The sequence below is a fragment of the Amphiprion ocellaris genome, chromosome 11 (assembly GCF_022539595.1).
Source record: "Amphiprion ocellaris isolate individual 3 ecotype Okinawa chromosome 11, ASM2253959v1, whole genome shotgun sequence".
NCBI classification, from domain to species: domain Eukaryota; kingdom Metazoa; phylum Chordata; class Actinopteri; family Pomacentridae; genus Amphiprion; species Amphiprion ocellaris.
Genome location: NC_072776.1, coordinates 27,736,245 through 27,757,857, shown reverse-complemented (window position 1 = coordinate 27,757,857; position 21,613 = coordinate 27,736,245). Strand labels below are relative to the sequence as shown.

Here is a 21,613-nt window from a genome sequence, read left to right as displayed (position 1 = left end):
GTCAGTGGGACTGTGAAAAACAACACTAGAGGCCAACTCAAAGCTTGTTGCATTGATTAAGGCCAATATTAGGACATTTGTTGATGATATGATAGGTTTCCCTGAAGAATGTGGAGGTAGTTGTTATGATCTGGCACCAAAACAGCCCCAGAGCATCAAACTCCCACCTCCATGCTTGATGGCAGATTTGGTGTTCTTTGGGTTGAGGGCCTCATCTTCTTGCCATCAGACATATTTCTGATTATTGTGAACAATTTTTTTTCTTTCACTTCACCACTCAACTTTCCTCCAGAAGGCTTTATTATTTCTCCATGTGATCAGCAGCAGCCTTTGGTTGAGCCTTAATGTGCTGCTTCTGGAGGAAGGGCTTCCTTCTTGCATGGTTTCAGTGATTCTATCATAGAAAATGTGAGTAATTGGGAACTCAAGGCTGCCATGATATACGTGGACTTTACAAGTGTATGTAAACTTTTATCTACAACTCTGTCAACCTTCAGTTAAACCACACACAAGTGAATGCCAATTGTGCTTGACACAGTGTGAAACACAGAATCTACAGAGAGAGAAAACAAAGTATGTGTGCATATGTTTGACCTCAACTGATCATTTATTGCTTCTTGCTGTACTGATCCAGTCCATCACAATGTGGATTTATTACTGAACCAGCTTAAGACTATTATTACCAGGTTAGATTTTTATTGATTTTCTGATTAACCAGCTTGTTAAACATAGTTGATAGTCTGCTCTGATTGGCAAAAAGAATTTTGAACAACTTTCTTTGTTCATTAGAAAGATTTTTTTCTGTTATAGTCTCATATTCCATTTTACTCCAAATATCATTTCAGGAAGGGAGAGGCTGGCAGTCTATCTTTTAGTTTTTACATTCAGTCAGATGTGTGGTCTGCTCTGTGGCACCACCCACGTTGTTCTCTTGAATACACTTCTTGGTTGCTTCACACTTCCTGTAATAAGACTGTGTTCAACGCAACTGTCAGCCAAAGACCAGAGCTGCATGTTCCTGTTTCTGGTAAGTTGTCCTTTGTCTTAGTAAAGAAACAGGTTTTGGCTCTTATGATCCTCTTCACTTTTTATTATTTTATCTTTATGTGTATTCTTACAATAAAAGCTGATGAAGGACAAAATACTCCTTGCATTTTATTGTCATCTAACGTATTGTGAAGAACTGTATTTTATGCCAAAATGTCATAACAAGAGAGAGGTGTGGCTACAGTAATGTAGCATCGCTGCGCCAATTTCCAAAACTGTAGTAGGCCATGAGGAAGAAAGGCTTCTTGTTTTCTAGGAGAAAACTGACTTGGTTTAACAAATAACTGACAATATTTTTTAGAGGAAAAGTACTACGCATTCTACTTTAAGTTTGGTGTCTGAATCCGAAACTGTTTATTTACATTATGTGAATTTAATTTTTTCATATTTTCATATTTCATTGTGTAGCTAACACATGCAAAGCTGTAGGAAGGTGTACTTAAAAGCACAAAACTGCGGGAAACAAGTTTAAAAATAATTTTCAGAGGCAGCAGTTCTGTGACAGTTATACAGTTCAGACTTATTTCCCTGTGTTGGGGTAAGTCAGATTGGACTAGTTTGCCTGGCCTTTAGTTAAAAATGTTGCTATGTTATCAGCAAAACTGTCATCAGTATTGATGAGTGTAAGATAAGAAAAACTTTATTGACCCCACAGTGGAGAAAGTTCACTGTTACAGCAGCTCCAAAAGAAAAAAAGAAAAAAGAAAATGATGTTAATGTACTCAATTGTCAACTTGTCGTTTTAGCCAAACAGCAGTACATTTAAATAGGAAACAAACATAGATACATGCAAGATAAATGCATTAGGCCTTCTTGTGAGCAGCTTTTTTTAGTCAGAGTTAGAAAAGCGGAAATATAATGATGAACCAACCCTTCACTCTTCTCTTCTACCTTTTATGGTGAGCAGTATTGACACATTGTGCAACATGAGCCTCGTTGCACAGGAAACATTTGAATTCCTCTTCAGTTTTGTTCACCCAACATCTGAGAGTTGGTAGATGTGTCACATCAAAAAAACAAACAAAACATCATTTTCATATGTAGTCACCAGATCATATGATGCTGCGAGTGCTTTTGAAAATTTAAAATCAAATGTTTTCCAGTTGCAGAGGTTGCATCATTAATTAACAAAGAGTATTAAGTCGTTGTGTTTAGATTTATGTTTTCAAATTGTAAATGTGAGCTCAACAACTGCAATTGCTGCTCATGACAAGCTCTTATAGCAATTTGCCAAGATGCATTACAGCCACATTGGCATTTTAATGTACCTGCACAGATCTAAATGTGGCCAAAGTTAGAGGCCTTGTTGTCAGAGCTGCTTACACTTGTCAGTACCAAAGAGATCTTTTCAGATGCATCTATCTAGTTTTCATTTTCCTGGACTTGGACTTTGGATTGATTAAGGTTTTTATGTTTATTATTAAAGTAGCAGTTTGCAGTGGTGTTGTACTGGACTACATTATATTGAGATGTTTTTGCACACTTCCCTCAAAAATAAGGATGTTGCCATGTAGATTGGCGCCACTGATGTCTATATAAACATGAGCAAACACTTCATAATGCCATCCATAGGTTTCCTGAACAGAAATTTCAGAATCAGCCTTTTAGCTAACTTTGGTCTGGCAGTGAATGCACTGAAACAATACAGCATTTTATGCTATTAGACAAAGAAAAAATGTACAAAATAGACAAACCAAATAGATTTGAATTACACTACCAGTCAAAAGTTTGAACACACCTTCTCATTCAGAGGTTTTTATTTTATTATTTTAGACATTGTTGATTAATACTGAAGACAGCAAAACTATAAAAGAATACATATGGAATTATGTTGTAAACAAAAAAATGTTTATCGTCAGTATTAATCTACAATTTAGAAAATAATACAAATAAATAAAAACATTGAATAAGAAGGTGGGTCCAAACTTGACCGGTACTGTACACTATTTGACAGGGTAACTCAACCAAATCACCCTCTATGGTAGTGAAGTTTGGAGGTACACTAAGTCACCAGGACTACATTATATGGGACAAGCATCCCATAGACGTGTTGCATCCAGAATTCTGCAGATCAATAGTAAACATTCAAAGAGAAACCTGAACCAATACAAGCACGGCAGAGTTAGGTTATTACCCATTGCTTATGAGATGATCTTTTTTTAAAAAGATGATATAAATTGTGATTACATCTCAAATCGAGCTCTCACTGACATTTCAGGCACTTCAAACCCAAGAGTTGAACCCCTGAAAAAGGTTCTTTTGCCAGCTGTTCCTGAGACTTACTGATCAGATAACAGCACTGCTCTCCAGCCACTCATCTGCAACGTTCGAGGAATCAAACCAAAACTGAAAACAAACAAGCCATCTGGCTAATTTAAATATAAATTGGCCTTTCAGTTTTTCTTTTAAACTTCTCCCACATTTTTTATTATGACATCCTTGATACAAGGCAATATTGCTCACTTGATTTCCATGCTAATACAGCATATTGAATTAAACTGACAGAATTGTGACAGCAAAAGATAGTGACAGAGAGAGAAAGAGATTTTTATCGGATAATGAATGCTCTGATGAACGGCTGAAAATAAATGGAGTTTTTTGTTTTTTTGTGTTCTTTCTCTTTTTTTGTGATGACAGTTTTGTTCAGTTTCAACAGTTAGTGCCCAGGCTTTGTTCTATGTGGCCACGACACTGTAATTTTTTGATGTAATGGAACAGCATCCTCTCTGTGTTCCAGGATCTCTTGACATTAGTGTGTACAAAAACATTCAGTAATATGTCACTAGAAGGTTCTTCTGTAATGGGAGAACAATGAATGAGGACCCAGACCCCAATAACCTAAGTAAAATTTCTTTTCTATGATTATGACAATATTTTCACAGTCTTGCTTGCTGTCGGCCTTTGACAGACTGCCACCTGCTTTTGGTTTATAAAGCTTTTGGTTTATAAAGCAGGTGGCAGAGGCTCAGTGGTTAACTTTTCCTGTGCAAAGTTTTCTTGGGTTTCCTTCCATTCATGTAAACTGCAAATGTAAGGACTGTGTTTGTCCATGTATGTTATCCCTTTTGTCTGCGTTCCTTAATAAGACAGGTGATTTTTATTTTTGCTTTATACAGTTGTCTAGTGAAGTTTAGCATTAACCTGTTTGAATTTTTTTAAAAACAGATATTTGATTGATTTTTGTGCTTATGTGTATCTCTTCAGTTGATCAGCTGACTGGTAGATGATTGTCAGACACCAAGAAAAATAGTTTAAGAAATAGTAAAGCATAGGCTACTGTACGTTAATTTCCCAGTATTTAAAGGAAGACGACTGACAGGAGTGTGCCCTCTGCTGGCAAAATACCAGTGTTACACTTCAATTCACATCTGATGTAAGCATGTAACAAGTTCAAGCTTGAAAAAGAAAGGGAAAAAAAGACATCAACAGACCATATCATGAAAACACCATGTCCCAAAAGTTTGTTCTCCCCAGACAAACAAAGCTCAGACTGAATATGCCTTATAATCAATTTATTCAATAACCAATATTTCCCCATTTAACTTTGATCACGCCTTTCAGTCTTTCAGGCATGGAATGTACAAGGCTCTTGAGTGTGGAAGGTTCTATTCCCCACTCCTGCACAGCCCTAGAGTTGAGCTGTTTCATGGTAGTTGGTGGTGGACTGGTAAAGATGTGACTGTTCAGGATTCCCCAACAGTTCTCAATTGGGTTGAGGTCAGGGTAGTTTGGTGACCATTCCTCCTTACACAGAAAGCCAGGTACAGTGGGTACGGAAAGTATTCAGACCCCTTTAAATTTTTCACTCTTTGTTTCATTGCAGCCATTTGCTAAAATCAAAAAAGTTCATTTTATTTCTCATTAATGTACACTCAGCACCCTATCTTGACAGAAAGAAACAGAAATGTAGAAATTTTTGCAAATTTATTAAAAAAGAAAAACTGAAATATCACACGGTCATAAGTATTCAGACCCTTTACTGTGACACTCATATTTAACTCACCTGCGGTCCATTTCTTCTGATCCTCCTTGAGATGGTTCTACTTCTTCATTGGAGTCCAGCTGTGTTTAATTAAACTGATTGGACTTGATTAGGAAAGGCACACACCTGTCTATATAAGACCTTACAGCTCACAGTGCATGTCAGAGCAAATGAGAATCATGAGGTCGAAGGAACTGCCCAAGGAGCTCAGAGACAGAATTGTGGCAAGGCACAGATCTGGCCAAGGTTACAAAAGAATTTCTGCAGCACTCAAGGTTCCTAAGAGCACAGTGGCCTCCATAATCCTTAAATGGAAGAAGTTTGGGACGACCAGAACTCTTCCTAGACCTGGCCGTCCAGCCAAACTGAGCAATCTCTGGAGAGATCTGAAAATGGCTGTCCACCAACGTTCACCATCCAACCTGACAGAACTGGAGAGGATCTGCAAGGAAGAATGGCAGAGGATCCCCAAATCCAGGTGTGAAAAACTTGTTGCATCATTCCCAAGAAGACTCATGGCTGTACTAGCTCAAAAGGGTGCTTCTACTCAATACTGAGCAAAGGGTCTGAATACTTATGACCATGTGATATTTCAGTTTTTCTTTTTTAATAAATATGCAAAAATTTCTACATTTCAGTTTTTTTCTGTCAAGATAGGGTGCTGAGTGTACATTAATGAGAAATAAAATGAACTTTTTTGATTTTAGCAAATGGCTGCAATGAAACAAAGAGTGAAAAATTTAAAGGGGTCTGAATACGTTCCGTACCCACTGTAGATGCTCAGAACAGCACTGCTGAGTCACACATGCACTGTGAGCAGGGGCACCATCGAGCAAAAATACCAATTCCGAACCTCTGTTAAATATTTTCTGTTCAGTCACAGGCCCTGATTTTCTCCTCCTGGTCAAAACTGGATGTAGTACCTTTTCTAGAATGTTGTTGGTATAATATTGTGCATTAACAGTAGTACCTTGAGGCACAATGTGCAGCTCTGAGAGACCTGAAGTGGGCATAGCCCCCCAAACCATACTACGGTTTCACTTGTTCAGAAGATGGTACTTTTTCACCATCATCTGTATAGATACAATCGTTTTGGCTGTTGGGTATCAGAAATAAATAAAGGGCATTCATCAGAGAAAATCCAGTACTCCCAGTCTTTTGGAGTCAGAGTTGTGTACTTCTTTGCAACAGCCAATCTCTTCTCTTTTTGCAGTTTGGTGAGTTGCGTTGCCTCTTATAAGCTTTCAGCCCCAATGTTTATGTTAAATACTCTGGCATGACTGATGTCTTTTACCCTCAGCCTTTCTCATCAGGTCCTTGGCTCTTGCAGTTAAGCCAGATGGATGTCCTGAGCGAAGCAAGTCTTTGAAAAATCGTCCTTTGTTGTACTTTTGCTACTACTTCTGCACCCAGCGGATACTTCTACCAAGGGCTTGAGCTACCTGCTGGCCAGTTTTTCCTGCATTTTGGAAAGTAATGGCCTGTGCACGAATCTTAGACTCTCAAAGAGTAGTTTTTCCACCCTTACTCTTAGCCATGGTAACAACAATTCCAAAATCTGGTTCTGAGTGTAATGCATTTTGATCAAGCAAGCAATTTATATACTGGGACCTGACAGTTTGACCAACCCATTTTGGTGACAAACAATCATACATATTGTCCAGTGGGGAGATTGAACGTTTGGGACATGGTGTAGAATAAGTTTCGCAAATCTGATAATTGTGTTTAAACAGTTTTTCTGTCTAAATTTGAGGAGTTTACTGGTTGTTTTTATTTAGACCTGGACTGATGTAATCTGGATGGAGGAGAAAGTGATGAAATCATTTTTTGTGTGCTTTTAAACAACAGATTGCAAATCTAAAACAGTATTTATCAGTTCGCAAGAGCACTTGTTTAATCAAACTAGATAAGTTAGACTAGACAAATTTAAACGTGAGATTTAAAAATAGACATGGATGTTTGATTGGAGAAAATGCTTACAATGTTTTTTTTTGCTTTCTAATCAGAACATGGATCATCGTATGCTGGTACTTCTCCTTATGCTGCTGAGTAGAAAGGGTAAGCTATAAAAAGTGAAGATTACCTTATGTGTAAATCTAAAAACCTGAAATGTACTTTTCTTCGTGAATCAGTTATTGAAATGTATGTACAATGGCTTGAAAAAGTATTTGCCCCACTATAGGTATCTTCTTTTTTTCATATTTGTCACACTTAAATGTTTCAGCTCAAACAATTTTTTCAGTGTAAGACAAAAATGACCCAGAAAACTAATTGCAGTTATAAAATGAAATAAATACATACATTTATTGAAGATTCATTGAAAACCTACATCACCTCTGAAAAAGTATTTGCCCCCCGAAACCTACTAACTGGTTGGTCCCTTGGCAGCAACGACTGCAGTTAAATGTTTGTGATAGTTTGTGGTCAGTCTTTTAATCCCCATGGAGGAATTTTAGCCCACTCCTCTCTGAAGAATAGTTTTAATTCTGCCACATTAGTTGGTTTTACAGCATTAACTGTCCTTTTAAGGTCTCGCCACAGTGTCAGAATTGGGCTGAAGTCCAGACTTTGAGTCGGCCACTCCAAAACCTTAATTTTCTTCTTTTTGAGCCACTCAGAGGTGGACCATTAAAGGTTTTTTTTGGTTCCAACAGGCAGCAATTATTGACTGGTTTTAGTTTTTTAAACTTACAAAAATGAGTACACCCAATGACTGTCTCACTCTCCATATACTCATACTGTTAAAGTAATGCAACAAAACTACGTTTTTACAGTGGTATTTACTCAAACTGTTGAGTAGAAAGAACTTTCACATTAACAGTGTGTGATTATCTTCGCAGTGATGTGCCAACAAGAGGAAGTCTGTTCAAAGTCGGTGATCAACTCCTGTACTGACTGTATCAGATCTGGGCCATACTGTGCATGGTGCCAACAGCTGGTGAGAGAGAAAGCTTATCTAACATTTATAAACTGTCCCAGCTCATTTGTTTAAATCAATACACAGATCATCTTTTTAGCAACCGCAGTCCCTTTTTAGCACACTGTTGACGCAGTTCAACCTCACCTGAAAAACAATAAAATGCATGCTGATTGATTGTTTAAAACAACTGATGTTTACATAGGAGACCATTTGCTGTTGAGAGAATAGATCAGGTAAATTTACATTTCATTTAATTATATCGGGCTTTAACTATAGTATTTCTTAGATTGAGATAAACTGAACTGAAGCACAGCTTCTACCTCAGTTTTCCAATGTCCATAAACGACACCTACTATCACAAATCAAGATCACTGAGGTACAACAAAGATGCCATAGCCTGGAGGAGCCAAGATGCCAAGTCAGGGGGAAGATATAATCATCATACCCACAAGGTTGGGTTCCAGTCCCCAACAACCACAAGTTCATATAAACTTAACACAAGGGCAGCTGACTCAAGACTGAAGATCATAACTAAGCTAAATACCTGTAACTCCCTTTTGCCAAGGCTGAGTCAAAACGTACCAATGGAAAGTCTGCTAGAAGATGTGAATGCAGCTCTGCTAACTGTTCCTACTGTGACCTCTGATATACGTAACAGCAACAGTAATCCTAGAGATGCTTGGTTACAAGATGAGCACTGTAAGCCAAAAGAAGCAGTATCCATGGAGAAGGAGGCTGGAGGCCAAGATCAAGGCAACAAAGAGGGAAGTTAATCAGCTGTCAAATCTACAGGAAGGTTTGAGGAAGAGAGAAGTACCTAGGAATACAACAAGCTGTCTGTACCTGAGACACTAGAGATTGCCAAACAAAAGCTCACAGCCTTTAAATGCTGGGTTCCACCACTCCAGACAGGTCCCTGGGTGTAGGCTGTGCAAAGATGCATCTGAGACAGTTCAGCACATAGCAATTGGCTGTAAGATGCAGGTGGAAACATCATACATGGAGCAACATAACCAAGTGGCTGGTATAGTGTACATGAACATCTGCACCGAGTATGGGCTGGAAATCCCAGGATCAAAATGCAAGACACCTTCAAAGGTGATAGACAACGACCAAACCAAGATCCTCTGGTGTTTCCAAATCCAGACTGATAAACTGGTGGTGGCTCATCAGCCAACCATTGTGGTGGTTGATAAACAGCAGAACAAGGCAGGAGGGATAGATGTAGAAATTCCAAGTAACAGCAGGAAGAGGAAACATCAGAAGCATGAAAAATACCAAGGGCTGAGAGAGAAGCTAGAAAAGATATGGAAAGTGAAGGCAGTAGTGTGATTGGAGCTGTGACCCCCTAACTGGAAGACTGGCTTCATCATATCACAGGAACATTATCTGAGATCTCTGTTCAGAAGAGTGCAGTCCTTGGTACAGCTAAGATACTGTGCAGAACCTTATCCTCAGGCTTGAATTGTGACAACAATATCTGCAGACACAGGTGAATGACTTTCTTATATCTATTATATGTATATATATATATATATATATATATATATATATATATATATATATATATATATATATATATATATATATATATATATATATATATATATATATATATATATATATATATATATATATATATATATATATATATATATATATATATATATATATATATATATATATATATATATATATAAAAAAATCTTTCTGTTTATGTCTCCCTTTCAGAATTTCACCAAAGCAGGTGAACAGGAATCAGTACGCTGTGACACCCAAGCTCAATTGATGGAAAGAGGTTGCAAGAAGGAAGAAATCATCTCCCCTGCGAACAATGTCACCATTATCAAGGAAGACCCCCTGTCTGTGTCATTTGACAATCAGGAACCTGTCCAGATGAGTCCACAGAAGATAAACCTGAAACTGCGTCCTGGTTAGTTGAAACAGTTAATACTGACCTTATATGACTGAATAAATGCAGTGTTTGGCTTCTATGTTACGGAAGACCCAGAGCAGTTCTATGCCAGAGGATCACTCTCTTGATCTGGAAAAAATCTAAATGCACTCTGAAAAAAAGCTATATTTTTATTCAAAGTTCATTTTTGTGAATGCATATATTTAGTGCCACAAAACTTGCTATTATTATTTGTATATTGTATTTCTCATAGATGACCGTGGTAGTGTTTGCTGCCTTATTAATCTTTCCATTTTTCTTTCTCATCTATGTTTACAGGGCTTCCTACCACATTCAGAATTTCTTTTAGGAGAGTTGAAGGTTATCCAGTGGATCTCTACTACCTGATGGACCTTTCTAATTCCATGAAAGATGACTTGGAAAATGTCAAAGAACTGGGGAGAGATCTTTTTGCTGCTCTGAAAAAAATCACGGAACATGCTCAAATAGGTAACAAATAACAGCGTGGATATTCGTAACTTGTTAATATTTTATCATTTAATAGCACATTAGAATCCAGCAACATCTTTTACATATTGCTTATTAATACATATTTTCTATCTTCAGGAACTCCAGGCTAAAAGCAGGGTATTGAGACCAAATTACAAATAAGTCGGTGTCTTCTGTTCTAACATAATAAAATAGTCCCTTCTAATGTGTCAATAACTTAGCTTTGGAGAAAAGTCAGCAGTTCACTGTTCTAGCTGCTGGTGTGATGTTATGTAGTGCACACTGTGTGATTTCAGCTGCAGTTACATTGTTGTCAAAACAGATATTTTGATGAAATACAATTATTATGAGACTTAAAGTAATACAGGTCTCCAAACTGCAGCCAAAATGGTCACATATATGAATTTTTTTTGAGAGTTTGCAAGTTAAAATGTCACATAGTTGCATTTGAGTGCATGATGGACAAATCATGGCCCAAAAGCAATAGTTTTATATGCAACTTACAGTTGACTACTGATCAACATATATTCATGAGTCATGATCATATTTCATACTGATTCAAATAAAAGAAGTGCTTAAATCATTAGATATGACAGAAATCTAAAACAGTGGTGGTGATTAAAGACAGAGGGAGGGTACAAACTATTTCTTTTCTCCTTCTCTCTCACATTATCTACCAAAAAAAGAAAAAAAAAAAACAAAAAACAAAACAATCAACATTGGGAATTTAAACTTTTTCTATAATTACAGGATTTGGTGCCTTTGTTGATAAGACAGTCCTTCCTTACACCAACACCAACAAGGAGAAACTGCAGAGGCCATGTGATGAGAGTGACCAATACTGTCAGGCTGCCTTTGGCTACAGACATGTCCTTAGTATGACAGCAAAGGAGAACGAGTTCAAGAAAAAAGTGGCAGACCAGTTCATTTCTGGGAACCTGGACTCTCCTGAAGGGAGTCTGGATGCCATGATGCAGGCTGCTGTATGTGGGGTAAGAGCTCACCTAAAGAATCCTCTGCTTCCAATAAGATTGCATAGAAGTCTATGAGAAAAAAAAAAACTCTACTTCTCAATTATTTTTTATTTCATTAAACATTTTTCTCATTATTTCATGATCTCAATCACTAATTTCAAGTTTCCTTTCATACAGCATGATGTTCATTTTGTAATTTAGAGAATAATAGACAAGGACGCAAGGTGTGCTACAGGAAGCCACTTCCTTGTTTCACCTTCTTATACAAACATGGCCACACCTGGTTTAAAAAAAAAAAAGAAAATAGGGACAGCCAAAATGCCAAAGACTTCCAAACAGAAATCCACAAACCAATGGGTGACATCAAGGTGGCAGCACTAATCTTTTATATATAGTCTATATACAGTAGATATTTGATTTCAGCAAATCTTTAACTGTTACGTTGCTATTATGTGTCTTTCTCTGTGTTACAACATTCACCATTAAAAAGTCAGTGAGATCACCCATTGTTATCTTAGAACAATATTACAATACAAAATGTCCCTGTTGCCTGTTCAATACATTGTATGATACAAAAAGTCAAGTTAGAATGGACTACTGATTTTCAGAATTATTTCATTCCTCTCACGCTCCTTGTCACAGCAGAGAAAACAAATCAACATAAGTTAGAGGAATTTTACATGAACTGTTGTCAGTAGATACAAGCATTTATATACAGGAAACAGAAAGCGATTTTCCCTAACAGGACTCTAATGATGCAGTGTGAAGTAGCTAAAATGACTGAATTAAACAAAACTACAGATTATAGGCAAGAACTTCTGTAGTCTTTTCAGACAAATTACTATAAAATGTTGACTTACTGCCATGCAAAGATGCTATATGAACAGTAGTCAAGCCTGTAGACTCTAGTACACGATGTGAAATGAAACAAAGACAAAGCAGTAAAACTAAAAAAAACAATCTTGTGTACTAAAAATTATGTTCATAAGCAACATGTTTGCATTAGCAAATAACATTTGGTTAATATTTGGAATAATGTTAAGTGGTGTTCGGTTTTTACGAACTCCAAGATCTGTAAAAGTTAAAGACGTGAAATATAAGTGCAGCTTGGGGGTATTAACTTTATTCAAACTTAAAAAAAGCAATTTTCCCCGACATTAATTAACTACTTTGATAGCCTAAAACTAACAGAAGGGAAGTAGCATAACACATTGGCACCGTCCACACTGGCCTGGGAAAATTAAAGGCATACTCAGCAGTTACATTTACTCCTGAATATTTATCACAAAGCAAATATTGAGGCATTTTATAGGAGGTAGAGAAGTGAGAACACATCTTGTCTTTCTAGCCAATAAGTTAAAAAATTATTTTGCTTATACCCTTGAAGTTACCTAAAATTGTCCTAATAAATATTGTTATTTAGAACAAAATAGGTTGGCGGAACAGCAGCACTCGGCTGATTGTGCTGACCACTGATGCTGGATTCCATATGGCTGGGGATGGAAAATTGGCTGGAATACTGGAACCCAATGATCAACAGTGCCACATGGAAAACAACCTTTACACCAAGAGCAATGAGATGGTACAAATAAAATCATTGGAGTTTTCTTTTGTTTAGTTTATCTATCTATCTATCTATCTATCTATGGTTTTTCTATATTTTCATGACTATATTTATATGATGCCAACTGGTTTGTGTTTGGTCGGACCATCATTTATTTTTCAACAGGACATGATACCAGGTCATCTGACACAGCACTCCATCACTCTCCTTCCTGGTCAAATAGCCCTTACACAGCCTGGAAGTGTGCTTGGGATCATTGTCTTGTTGAAAAATAAATGATAGTCCAACTAAACGCAAACCAGATGGGATCCTGTAAATATTCATAAAAATAAAGAAAAACCGTTAAATGAGAAGGTGTGTCCAAACTTTTTACAGTAAAAAGTTTGGACACACCTTCTCATTAAAGGGGTTTATTTAATTATTTTATACATTTTAGATTAATAAGAAGACATGAAAACTATAAAAGAATGCATATGGAATTATCTTGTAAACAAAAAAGTGTTAATCTTCAATATTAATCTACAATGTAGAAAATAATACAAATAAATAAAAAGCATTGAATGAGAAGGTGTGTCCAAACTTTCGACTGGTAATGCATACATACTGATCAGGCATAACATTCTGACCACGTGCCTAATGTTGTGTTGGTCTCCTTTATGCTGCTAAAACTCCTCTTGACTCAGTGGGGCATGAACACAACACCTCTGGGGATGTTCTGTGGCACCAGGATGGTGGCAGTGAATTCTGTGGGTCCTGTGGGTTGCATGGTGGGACCTACCTAGATCAGGCTTATCCTGGCACATCCCACAGATGCTCAATAAGATTTGGATCTGGGGTGTGTGAAACCCGGGTGAACACCTTAGCACTGTTGTGTTCCCCGGGCCACTCCTGAGCAGTTTATGCAGTGTGTCGGGGTGCATTGTCCTGCTGAGGGTGGCAACTGGTATCAAGGACTGCTGTTGTCATGGGGGGTGAAGGGTTTCTTGACCTGCAGTTTTTAGGTGGGTGGTGCATGTCAAACATCCACATGAATTTCAGGACTCAAGGTTTCCTGGTTTTGGTTTATAAACTGATTCCATGATTTCTTTTTTAATGTCACTTGTTTATTTGTTCTATGATTTCATTTCAGAGTAAAATGAGACATTAAACTGCATCATTTTCAATATAATATAATATAATATAATATAATATAATATAATATAATATAGTATAATATAGTATAACATAATATAACATAATATAATATAATATAATATAATATAATATAATATATCATACATTCTTGTACTAGATACACTACTCCATTCAAAATTAATTGAATGATTTCACTGTTATGTGCAGGACTACCCATCAGTTGGACAACTAGCTACGGAGCTGGAAAAAAACAATATTCAGCCCATATTTGCAGTGACAAAAAATGTAGAGGATGTGTACAAGGTAAATTTCACTTTCCTCTCCACACATCTTTCTTTTCATTCAAGTAACAACGTGGTCTTACTGAAAGTGATTTTTAATTTTATGTTTTTCCAGGAACTCTCTAAAATGATCCCAAAATCTGAAGTGGGAGTTCTGTCATCGGATTCTAAAAATGTTGTTCAGTTGATTGAAACTGCCTACAATGTAAGTTGGCAGTTTGTCATTGTGTATCAATTTGCAGCTTTTCTCTTTGTATATGCACATATATTTTTTAAAACAGTTGTTTGTGACCAAGGCTCTATTTCCTGGTCATTTTGTGCTGTTTCTGTCAGTATCTCACAATTTTGTCAAATGTGTTATCCATGACAGAGTTTGTCCTCTAAAGTAACTGTGACCCATGACAATCTTCCTGACAATGTAAGAGTTGTCTATACCCCTATATGTAAATACGCAGGACCAGCAGGGGACAAAAACGGGGTTTGTGACAATGTGCATGTGGCACAAACTGTAAGTATTTTCTTCTCATGATTTTTGTATACCAAATGCATCAGTTTTAAGTTTTACAACCTTATTTGGCCATTATCTATATAGTGCTTAATCCACATTAGGGTTCCAGGGGGGTGGAGTCTATCCCAACTGGCTTAGGGTGAAGGGAGGGGACACCCTTGACAGGCCACCAGTCTATCACAGGGCGACATATAGACACAAACCATCACACTCACATTCACACCTACTGACAATTTAGAATCACCAATTAACCTGAGCATGTTTTTGGACCGCGGGAGGAAGCCACACTACCCGGAGAAAACCCACACATGTACAGGGAGAACATGCAAACTCCATGCAGAAAGATCCTAGGAAGGCCGGGACGTGAACCGAGGATCTTCTAACTGCAAAGCGAAAGTACTAACCACCTAGCCACCGTGTAGCCCACATTAATAACATGAAAACCAAAACTGGCATTGTAAATCCTCACCACTAGAGTTAAATTAAACTCCTTTTTAATTGTAACCTCATATTATCTATACTGGTCCATACTGCAGGAAGTTAAAATTACACATTTAAAAGTGTTAAATACTTGCAGCAGTTCTTTCAGTACTTAAAATTTAGCACTAGTCAGTACAGGTCAGTGTTGAGTTCACAAAACATTCATGCTGCAACTTCGTATTTAACTCTTGTAGAGATGATTTTTTCTATTAAAAAACCTGTAGGGGGTCAGTTAATTATCCCCACTGCCACTCCACACACCATGTAGTACAACACAAAAAAAAGAAAACCCAACATTTACATCAAAGCTTGACTCATGACTCTTAGCCAAGACACTTTACACTCAACTGAAAGCCAAGTCATGTTGGGGGTCATAGTTTTTTTCATGCTAGCAGAACACCTTGTGAATTTGTGCTAAATAAATAATATGGTATTGAATTGAACTGAATTGAACCATAGCTCAAGACAGAAAAAGCAACAAAATTGACATTCAGCTGAAGACAGCACCGACTGAGAATGAAGACTCAAGAGGGACTAGAACCGAGAGATCCAAGCCATTGAATATTAGGGATAAAGAATGCACAAGTTTTAACTTTTGAATTGCTGTCTGTATTTTTATAGACAGTGTGTTTTCAATTGTTGCAAAAATGTCTGACCCTTTCCAGATTTCTTTTGACGTCACCGTGACAGCAGACTCCTGTATGGAGGACACGTTTTTCACCATCAGACCACTGGGCATTAAAGACACATTGACAGTGACCTTATCTACCAAATGTGAGTGTCAGTGTAAAGACCCAAATGACAAAATGCATCAACTCTGCACCAACAGAGGAAGCATCGTCTGTGGTATTTGCAGGTAAGCGCTCACTTCTTAAACAATTAATTAGAGCGTTGAGATACATGTGGGCAAACACATTCTTGTTTTCCTGAATGCCAGTTTATGGTATGAATTATGACTCTCTTCTGTTCAGAGCAAAGTTGCTTATTAAAGTGCAGTAAAACCTTTTAACCCTGTTTCACACAAAAAGACAAAGTGCCTAATTTTTTGTGGCCTATTAGTGTGGTACGTTGTTGGTAAGGGCAGAACCACAGTGATGAGCGGGAGAAGAAGACATGGGAGGTTTGTGCAACTCAGGCACTGTAAAACGAATTGTTGGTGTTTTTGTAAAGAGCACAACAATGCTTAAAATGTACTGGGAAACTACTCTGCTAGTACATGAACCAAAATAACCTTGAAGTGGTTAAAACAGGAAAATTTACAACAATAATTAATATGGTTTATTTTTATTATTTATTTATTCATAGACAAAACCTGTTGTTCATAGCAGATTTATACAGACGGAAAAATCTTGTTCTTTAGTTCAATAAATCCCTGCAGCTCTTGAGAGGCATCAGGACACACGCTAATAAATCTCCAAAATCTGATTCCAAAAGTGTCCTGTCTGAGTGCAGTGAAACAAAGAACTGACACTGATCTACTTTTGGTGATGCTAACATGGCTGTGACAGGATACTGTACTAGTAGATCTCAAAAAATAGAACATCACGAAAAAGTTATATTTTGTTGTTGCTGTGATTTAATTCATAAAGGTAAATTTTCATGTATTCTATATTTGTTATATGTAAACTAAAATGTTTCAAGCGTTTTTTTTTGTTTAATTTTGATGACTGCAGCTTATAGCTCATGAAATCCAGTATCTCAAATTATTAGACTATTCCCTAAGATCTGTACAAGATTTACAATACAGAAATGTCCAACTTCTAAAAAAATATGTTTATACTTATACACTCAATACTTGGTCCCAACCAAGTAAGTAAAGGAGTCCCAACTCCTTTACTGTGAATTACTGCATAAATTCAGCGTGGCATGGGGGTGATCAGCCTGTGATTTTGCTGAGGCGTTATTGAAGCTCAGATTGTTTTAATAGTGGCCTTCAGCTCATCTGTAATCCAATATGGGGTTCTATGGAGTACAGTAATATCATGCTCGGCAAACCATTTGACAGCAGTTTTGTGCCTGTGGGCATGTGCTAAATCCTTGTGGAAATGGAATCAGCATCATTTTAAGTGCTGCAAAATCCTCTGGTGGACGGTGTATTGACTTTGGACTTGATTAAACACAGTGGACCAACATTAGCAGATGACTAACACCTAAAATTATCACAGACTGCAGAAACTATACTCTGGACTTCAAACACTTTGGATTCTTTCTTAAATCACTGATGGAAAATAACAAACCTTTGAATGATGTTCTATTTTTTAAAAATGCACTAGTACACTTGTACTTAATAATTATTGTAAGATATAATTTTGAATAATTTACATTTTTTATGATTTTGCAAAGGGTTACACTCACTTCCTTCAACATTGGTGGTGCAGCAAAATACACTGCCATGTCTGACTGTATACTTTGAGGAGTTTTCTAGAATTAACATCTGCGGCAGGTGTCAGCATCGCTCTTTTTGTTTTGTTTGTAACACAGCCTCCTCTCTCTTCTGGAATAATATGCAAACAACATTGTGTGACTCCTTTCCTGTGAGTGATTTGCATTGACCATTTATGGTTAACTGTAGGAATGCTGTAGGCAGAATATGAGACTCTACACACATTTTCTAGCTGACTGTCAAATATCATTCAAAAGTTTGGGGTCACTCAGAAATGTCCTTATTTTTGAAAGAAAAGTAGTTTTTTTCCAATGAAGATAACATTAAATGAATCAGAAATACAGTCTAGACATTGTTAATGTGGTAAATGACTATTCTAGCTGGAAATGACTGATTTTTAATGGAATATCTCCATAGAGGTACAGAGGAACATTTCCAGCAACCATCACTCCTGTGTTCTAATGCTACATTGTGTTAGTTAATGGTGTTGAAAGACTAAGTGATGATTAGAAAATCCTTGTGCAATGATGTTAGCACATGAATAAAAGTGTGAGCTTTCATGGAAAATATGAAATTGTCTGGGTGACCCCAAACTTTTGAATGTTGGTGTATAGAGGTAAATTTGTATGCAGAATGCAATTATGAATCTGATCATTTTTAAACATTTGACAGCTTCTCTGCATGTGATTACTGTAGCTTTGCATTGAGACTAGCCATTCTCAGTGCAAAGTTTAGAAAATACACTTGCACCTTTTTAGCACATCAGTCAACATTTTGTTTATTAAATCTGTACACAAAAGAAGTACAGAGGAGAACATTATGTGATTTGAAAGGGTGTTGTGTGGAATACATTAAAAAGTAAGAAAAAATATTTTATTGAATATTCTAAAATCTATCCTGTACTATAGGGGTGGAGGCTGATGAAAACAATTTCTTTTCGAACACTTTAGTTTTCTTTCTTTGTTTGGGGTTTTATTGTGCTAGCTAACCTTTTCTTATTCAGTTGCATGGAAAGTTTCATTGGTCAGAACTGCGAGTGCTCCATCGGTAATAAAGATGAACAATCGCTGCGAGCATCCTGTCAGAGGAACAATGGCACTGAGTGTGAGGGTCGAGGAGACTGTGTGTGTGGCAGGTGCCAGTGCCACAGCACAAACCAAGGAGGCAGGTACCGTGGTGACTTCTGCGAGTGCGACGATGAACACTGTGAGAACTACCAGAACAAGCTATGTGGAGGTAGAGTTTCTGCCATTTTTAAAGTGTCTTGTCTTTCACAACCAAAATAACACTTTTTCTCATAACATCTGTATTTGTTTGCATTCATGTTTGCTAGTTAGCTGTGCTTGCTGCAGAGCGCAACTAGATGTAACAAGCTCACGATTTCAAACAACAGGAAGGGAATTAGAAGACATAAGGGTTTATATGCAAAAACTGCCCCAGACTAGACATGAACAGTGGATGTGAAAGTACTCTACTACTGTGGCAGATTCTGCTGTTGAACTAATTCAGCCACAGGCTACTTGTTGGCCCCAGAAACCAGTTCTGAAGAAGAACAATGATTCAGAAAGCTCCACCCTGCAAGTTGACAGGATTGGTTCTTTAGGTTTTTTTTGTTTTTGAGACTTTGAGATAGTTTTTGCACACTGCTGCTTCAGGATGGAAATGGTCAGTCATGGTGTTGACACCATGGACATGTCAGCCTGGTAAAAGCCTCACCAGGGAGCAAGGATTGAGTATGGGCATTAACAGAGTGCAGCCACACTGATTACTTATTTGACATGGTGTCAACTAACGTGTGGCCAGTTTAAAATGTTTTATAAATGCTGAACAAGTTAGGCAGTCAGACAGAAGTTAGCAGTCGCCATTCAGTCAGGCTATTTCAGTGTTCAGTGTAAAAACACAAGGATGCTCACAGGGTCTCTGTTCCTCTCGCTGCCAAAAATATCAGATTAATCCTTGATGGCTGTTGAAGTTGTGATTTTCTCCTTATAAAAGTAACACAAATGATTGTCTGATTAATGAGAATTTAGTCGGATGGGAGTCTATCCACCAACTAATTGAGCACTTGCTGTTGACACTACAACCCTAATTTTTACATTATTCAATTTTGATTTCAGACTAACTCCTCTCCTTGCTGCTTGCAGGAAATGGCAAGTGCGACTGTGGCACATGTAAATGCAATGCAGGCTACGAGGGTTCTGCCTGTCAGTGCAAGGCGTCTAGGGAAGGCTGTCTTACCAAAGGCAACACTGTGTGCAATGGCAGAGGGAGGTGCATATGCAACCGCTGTGACTGTAAGGAGGGATACCAGCGCCCACAATGCCTGATATGCCTTGGATGCCCAGACCCATGCCAGACCAAACTGTAAGGACTCTAAACTGCCACTAAGTCTTTGCTTTCAAATTATTGATGAAGGATTGGTTGACTAAATTTCAAAAGGAGACTTCGCAGATTTTGATCATGAAAGAATTAAGTGGCTCCTCATTCTACCTGTGTTGTTTTTTTGACTCAAAACTTTAATCTTGTTTTCAGGGACTGCATTGAATGCCTTGGCTTTGGCTCTGGTCCCTTTGGAAAAATCTGTGATACGAATTGTAGAAACATTACTTATGACATGGTTGACAACTTTGCTATATCAGGCAAGGAGTGCCACCAGAAGGACAGTGAGGGATGCTGGATTACGTTTAAACTGAACCAGTTGGTTGGAGAGGATAATTACGAGGCGGAAATTCTGAAACAAAGAGGTACATTTCTAATTAAACAACAAAAAACTCAATGGTGAATTGTCTGGACCTATTTAATTGTGAATAAATAGTCAAAGGCTCACCCAGATCAGTACAAGAACTTGAACATCTTAACCATATTTCATTCATTGCTCCTCTCACAGTTTTTCACTTATTAATGATTAGTCTGTCTGAGTGTTGGTAGGTCCAACGTTTTGGTCCAGCTTCATATCTCAACAATTATAAGATAAATTACCATAGATGTCTGTGCAAATTTCCATGGTAATTTATCCAATAGTTGAGTTAATGAGATATCAAGCTGGACCAAAACATTGGACCAACCAACTTTCAGACAGACGAACCATGAATAAGTAGGGAGAGGTGGGAGAGGTGGCATGAAATCTGTATCAGATGATCTAGCTCTTGTGCTAATCTTGATGAACCTGACTTTTTGCAAAGCCAAACTCAGGCCAGCATGTTGGTGTATCGAATACACAAGAAGATACCAACTAACTGACAGACTAAACATTGCCCCCCATAGATCAGACTTTGCTGGAATGATTTGTTCATTGTTCTTGAACTATGTGAAACTTGCTGTAATTTGTGATTTTTTCCTCCAGACTGTCCAGAACCACCCAGTGTCATACCTATCATCGCAGGGTCCATTGCAGGTGTGGCTGTCATCGGCATTGTACTTTTGATGCTGATCAAGATGCTGATCTACATGAAGGATCTGAAAGAATTCAGGAAATTTGAGAATGAAAAGAAGAAATCCAAGTGGGCAGAGGTGAGACAGTTTATGTGAATGTCATTTTTTCTTATCAAAAACAGAATACAAACTATAAAAACACAACCAACATAGAATTAGAACTTGTATGGTGTTACTAGTTTTGTTACCTTATTTCTAATTTAATTTTTTATGTCAACAGCAGTCAGTTATACATGCTGTTAAAGCCTCAAATTCCATCAGCTCTGTTTAAACTAATCTTGGTGAAATGTCAAATAACATGAAGCAGGTTGCATGAAATTTTAGGGTAAAATGTGATGCTGCTTCTGTTTTCATGATTGCGTTTAAAATGTTTTAGCTAAATATTATCTCTAAAATTAGATTCTTTCTTTCGGTGGATAATCAAAGAATTCTACGTGCTTTTATCATTGTCGGTTTGTAACAATGCACTTTAGAAAGCTATTAGCCAGGACCCCTTCAATCGTT

The 21,613-nt window shown here is 37.4% G+C and overlaps 1 protein-coding gene across 1 annotated transcript; it reads left to right on the top strand.

Moving 5' to 3' along the window:
* The first annotated feature begins 955 nt into the window (after nucleotides 1-955).
* LOC129347289 (integrin beta-2-like) lies at nucleotides 956-21,262 on the top strand. The gene is made up of 15 exons (XM_055015638.1): nucleotides 956-1,027; nucleotides 7,036-7,087; nucleotides 7,870-7,967; nucleotides 9,681-9,882; nucleotides 10,183-10,353; nucleotides 11,104-11,345; nucleotides 12,751-12,909; nucleotides 14,233-14,328; nucleotides 14,422-14,511; nucleotides 14,677-14,814; nucleotides 15,960-16,150; nucleotides 18,681-18,913; nucleotides 19,822-20,041; nucleotides 20,210-20,421; nucleotides 21,021-21,262. The coding sequence occupies exons 1-15, from the start codon at nucleotides 1,013-1,015 to the stop codon at nucleotides 21,203-21,205; spliced, it is 2,304 nt and encodes a 767-aa protein (XP_054871613.1). The 5' UTR covers nucleotides 956-1,012; the 3' UTR covers nucleotides 21,206-21,262.
* Nucleotides 21,263-21,613: the final 351 nt, after the last annotated feature.